General features: G+C 35.9%; 1 protein-coding gene across 1 annotated transcript in view; it reads left to right on the top strand.

The window, feature by feature from the left end:
• The first annotated feature begins 2,744 nt into the window (after window positions 1-2,744).
• Window positions 2,745-6,007, top strand: part of LOC112516253 (probable 28S rRNA (cytosine-C(5))-methyltransferase) — an 11,919-nt gene continuing 8,656 nt past the window's right edge. The window contains 5 exon segments of the mRNA XM_025123271.1: window positions 2,745-2,835; window positions 3,772-3,830; window positions 4,248-4,298; window positions 5,076-5,211; window positions 5,316-5,420. Coding sequence (XP_024979039.1) covers window positions 2,745-2,835; window positions 3,772-3,830; window positions 4,248-4,298; window positions 5,076-5,211; window positions 5,316-5,420 — 442 coding nt within the window.

Raw genomic sequence — 6,007 nt, 5'->3', positions numbered from 1 at the left:
TAACTTGTGACAACAACTGAGGGTTAGACCAAAAGGTCTAGTGAGTGAAAATCAAATCTGCCATAATACTTTAATAAAGTTCAGACCTGATTGTAAATGATATAATTATCAAACATCTCTATTGCGGTTACAACGCCATCTATTGTGGTTACACCACCAAGTATCGTCATCTATTAATAATAACAGGTTTATTGGTTAAAGTTTGAAACACCCTGATCCAGCAACATATTGAGCTATACTGAGCAATGAATATCCTCATCCGGATACCACCCTGAGCAATGTATACCATATCTGGACAACACTTGAACGATGAGGGTCTAATCCGGACAACACTTGAGCGATGTGGGTCCAATAGGACAACACATTGGGCAATGAGGGTCCAATCCGGACAACACATTGGTCGATGAGGATCCAATTCGTACAACCCTCGGAGGAATAAAAATCCCCTTGTGGCCACGGAGGTTCAAATGCGGTAACCCCGGGCTATTTGGAAAGCAGGTGGTTGCCTTGAGACTAGTCGGCTCGTATAGTGGGTTTGGATATCCAGGTTAATAAAAAAAAATGATTGTGGGATTTGTCTATATTCGTTAGATGGGAAAACGAATGGCCAAGTACAACAACTAGCCAATGTATGCCATGTTCAAGAGTTTATTTTTCCATTGCTTGGCTTGGATAGGTTGGATTTTGTGGCCATGATATGGGTCACTCTAGTGCTAAGATATTTTTGCTTAATATCCGTACACAATCGTTGCTAGCTTTGGGGTTGGTGTTTACATATAGAATCTTGTAACCAGAATTAATGTGATAGTTTATAGAATTGAGAGGAAAMMWKGSMAARRRGRWKGRWTTTKRKKKRAAMYKKWAWKSMMATTTTCATATACATAGATAGGTTAAGTGTTTGTTTATGGTATGGTTAATAAATATTAATATGATTTATTGGGAAGAATCAGACATGGATGTGGATTGATGCATGCCTAAGCAGCTAGTCAAAYCTCATGGAGAAGGAAWTTGAAGTAGAGTGGAATGTAGCAGCCATATTCTAGCAAGAAAGGATGAAGTACCCTGAGGCAACTGCTGCATCATATTCTAGCAATAAATATTATGTATATGTACATGTAAGTATGTTTAGGACTGGAAGGCAACCAGCCCCWAATGAGAAACCTTAAGAGGACAGGAATACACTTGCTGTCCTTCCTTAGCAAGGAGTGATGAGAGTCTTAGACAACCTTTTTGATTCAACAGCTGTATGGTTTAGTTTCTAGGCATACCAGTGAAGTGAGTGTGCATTTTGCGCAAGTATAAATGAATATGGGCCTTATGCAAGGTCCACCCCCTAGGTGGGGGAGCAAGAAGTTATACGCATTAAGGCTTTTAGCACAAAAAAGGTGAAGGCAACTGTCCACAGACCTGTGCAGTCGGTGATTGAGAAGACTGCACTTAATCGAGTAAAAAGCATTTTAGCTTAGCTTAGGCACCCTTTCAGGGTGTATACCATTGTAGGAAAACGATATAGCAGCTTATCTCCCTTCCATTCCATGAAATTTGCTGGGTACAAATATAATCAAAACTCTCCCTTGTAGTAACACTATCACCCTTGAATATGAGAAAATTGAAGCATATTGAGAGGAGTGGGTTCTAGTCCTAAGCTTTAATCAAGGATTACATGTCATTCTTGAGCTTCAATGACTGGTCATGTGGGATATTGTAAGTTTCTATTTACTTCCATGTTGACCCTTTTGTTTGTTTCATTTGGCTATGATTTGGATAAATTAATTTMATTACTGATTACTCAAATTTTAAAGGAGGGTCGTTGTGGTTTATATTGAGCTACGGATTCTGTGTATTATAATCAACTATTTTTATCATACATATATGGACATGGATGAAGTGAATATTTTATAATTGGCTCACTTACGTTGGTGCCAGTGCAAGAAGGAGTGTTGCATCATTGAGTGGCCTTTGCAGCTTCAAGGCAAGATTACTGTTATTCTATAAAGGGAAAATTACACCAAAATGAAACTAACTTTGCCCTAATTTCTAATTTTGGGAACAAACTTTCGAAAATCATCATTATAAGGGTTTGAAGCAAAGTTTACGTTTACTGTTGACTGGTTGAGAGGTAACATGTCACTTTAATATGATGACAAAATATTATTTATCATGCCTCGTCATATTTATTTTACAAAGAATACAAATTAAAAATCAACAAAAATAAATAATGCATGCAGACACCAAACCATCATCTTCTCCTTTTTCCCCTTCTACCCATCTCTGCTGCCCTTTCTTTATTTCCCAGCCACCACTATAACCAACGGTTCAACCCCCACCTTCCCCGATTTTTCCTGCCAGCCTCCCCTCCCCTCCCCTTCTCCTTCCTCCTAGGCGAGTCCAACCCAATAATGGTAGAAGGGAGTACAAGTTAAAAACAGTAGCATGGTGGAGGTGTTTGGGATTTTGTTCGCGTTTTGAGAACTCGGGTCACCACTCACTGATGAAATTGTTTCTGTAGCAAACAAGAAAGGAGAATGGGGATTGAACTTCTCATTCGGGACTGAACGAACACAAATTAAGAAGAGATGATGGTAAACCATATACACAACACATAGAGATGCAACTGTTCAGAAACAGTTTTGGCGGGAATAAGGTAACCGTCAACTACCTTAACGAATATAACAGCCATAGTCTCCTAGGATGATTTAGCTTATAATTTAAAAGAGAACCCAAAATGGGTTTGTGTATGTGCTATGTTTGTAGGAAAGGAAGATGATGGGGGTTTACCGTTTATGCCGGAGATGATGTTAGGGCAGAGATCACGGGACCGGAGACGTGTTTACTGTGCGTGTTATATATATATATATATATATATATTGTATTATATAATAAGTGAATAATATAATTTATAGTGATATATGTATAATATTATATTATGTTAAACATTAAAACACTAGTGTGTTATGCTTAAGAACTTGTACATTCAATTCTTTTTATATTAAAACATAAATAATCAAAATGTCCGTAACTTACGAATTTTCAGTTAATGGTGTTAGAACAAACTACCTGTTTCAGAATCAAATGTGAATTTTTTGTTGTGACATGTCATAATTATTGATGCCATGTGATCATTATGATTTTTTTGCAAATGTAATTATGATGTGGAATCTTACTTGGCAAAATATTGAGCCAGTAATCCTTAGCAGGTTAAAAGGTCAACGAGACCCTTAAATATACACAAACTTTGCTTCAGACCCTTAAATGGTGATTTTTAAAGTTTGTTTCCTAAAATAGAAATCAGTGCAAAGTTGGTTCCATTTTGATGCAATTTTTCCTTCTATAAATATGACATTCCTACAAAATATAGAACAAATACCAAAGGCCTTTGTAAGTGATTGTGCGTGGGGATAAAATAACATTACGTCACTACATGATAGGGTAAAGTTTTTTAAATAGCAACAAAAGGCATTTCTMAGTGATTATGCTCAGATGATAGATGTCAATAAATGTCAAGTTCTGGAAGAACTATATGATCTCACATGTAAGAATGATGATCAATGTTACAACTATTACTATTTCGATGTCATTCATACTTAATTTTGCTGAATATGATTTATTAAGATGTGTCGGCTATTGTTGCTTTCATGACACACTCTCATTTTATGGGCTGTCCCACTGTGCTAATAATTGTTTTTTATATTGATATTTTCTAGTCACTCTTGCATAAATGTATTTATGCCCCTTGTGGAAGTCTAACTAGTTAGAGCTGTTGTTTTGCAGATCTTGCGGTCATCAAGGATGTATTGGAGATTGCTAATGTGTTAAACAGCAAATGGAAGGTAAAACTTCAGAAACATATGTGATCTTGATGTGCCATACGTTGTCATTTCGTATTGCTTTTTTATTGTTCGACTTTTTTGCTCCTGTGTCTTTCTCTTAATGTATGTTCTTCACTGGTGTAATATCATAAGATGCTAGACTGTTGTCTGGAAGAAATTTTGAACACCAAAATATTCTATCAATTCAAGGGATTGTTTGTGGGCTGGGGGACTTGGGCTGTTATGATGGCATCCTGGGATGAGGAATGAACATTTAATTATTTCATTCTGGAAGTTTCTTACAGATGGCAATATGTCTGATGAATTTTGATTTGGCTTGTTTAATCACATAATATCCATAAGTCTATGTTCTTTTAACTCTGACCTTAACTTTTAAAATCAACTAATTTATGAGTATTTCTAATCTTTTGGTGGCAGAGGCAAGGGGAATTGATGTACATAATTACCTATGACATTCTTTTTGGACAGGTACCATGACTTTCTTGGATGTTACATTATCTTTTTCATTTTCTAATTTTTTTCTTTGAAATGGATGTTATACTATCTATTAGTTACTGTGAATAAAAGCAACAAATATTGCAGTAGTCTGTGTGGATATTGTGTGTGTGTGTGTGTCATGCATTAAGTTTGCCTTTGAGATTTGCCATTCATATGCAGACTATTTCTTCAGTTACATGAATCCCTTTTGATGTGAGTTTGAAGGGTTTGCTTGTCCATAACTGGAGATAATATCCATGCACTTAATCCTTAAATGCGTTCCTGCTAACAGCATCTAGTCTCATGCTCTGATTGTAGTCACTTGACCGTCCATCTAAGAAATGCCCATTGGATTGGAATTAACTCATGGGCTGTAGCTTTTAGAACAAAATGAACATGAGTTCCTATCACAGGTTGTTTAGAGCCTTATATTATGTCATTTGGAATATTTATCTCTTTCTATAGCGCCTATAGTCCGTGTATGCTTGTTTTTATGTGTTCTATTTGTAGATTGGCTGGTTGACCTTTTTCAAAATTTATGGTGTATTCTAAACTATTTTTGCTATAAATTAAAGATTATGCAGATCTTTTTGTTTGCTATTGTCTGTAATATTTTTGCAATTGATTGCCATTGTAGTGATTTTAATTTTGTATATTACCTCCTGAATTACAGTGGATACTCTTAGAGTATATAGCCAAATAATTGGCACTTTGGTTGCTGTGTCTTTTCTCTAAATTGATAATCTACATGATTTCAACACTTCATAGGATGCATCTCTAACAGGAGATGCAGAAAAATATCTCATCCTCAGGAAAGGTCCACTACAATCAGCTCTTGCAAAGATTTTAGTAAGGAAGGGAGCAAAAAATGTAGAAGATTTGATGGCTCAATATCAGATTCCTGGTTTGTGGTTTTAAGCTTTTTTTTCCTCCTGCTAATGTTCTATTTACTTGTTTTTGTGCTACTATGTTCRKCACGATATTTATGATTTATGGTTTATGTTGCAGATGTTAAGAAACCTTGCTTTGTCCGTGTTMATACTCTGAAACTGGATGTTGAAACTGCTGTGTGTGAACTAGGCAAAGAGAATGAGGTAGCCTCTTCAACATATGCATATCATTCATGCAACAAAGATGGYTTTTTTTATCCTTGTTATTAGCAATAATGTCTTGGGTCWCTCTATGCAGCAATGAATATGRCTTTCATCATTCTCTTCTCTTCTAGTTAGAGGAGGGATTACCTTGCTGTGATTTAATGCTAATGCTTATGAGCATTATTTGAGGTTTAGGGTTGGTCTGTGTACATCCCACCTCCTTGACCCTGCTTTTGAGTGGGATATACTGTGTGCCTTTGGTTCGGTTATGACCATTATTTGTATGGATCTCAAAGTACAGCATAAAACAAACAAATTATTGCCAAGTGAAACCTTGAACTTTTTTAATTTTGAATATATCATCACAAAGCAATGAATGTGGCTGAGAACATCGTTAAAAGGTGCAAACTATTATACTTCAAATACTTTGATAAGTGAACTCTTTAAGTAAGTGAATCACAGATCCTATTTTCTAGAAATCGGTTGTAGCAAAGCCTATAGAACATTTTTAACCTGTACTTCCTCTTAAACATATTTTTTGCATCATGGGGAATGTCCACTTAATCCTGTCATTCTAAGACTCTTAGCCTGTGAAATGTTAGAACT

Source organism: Cynara cardunculus (genome assembly GCF_001531365.2).
Source record: "Cynara cardunculus var. scolymus isolate 2C chromosome LG 8, CcrdV1, whole genome shotgun sequence".
NCBI classification, from domain to species: Eukaryota; Viridiplantae; Streptophyta; class Magnoliopsida; order Asterales; family Asteraceae; genus Cynara; species Cynara cardunculus.
This window is presented reverse-complemented; position numbering and strand designations above follow the sequence as displayed.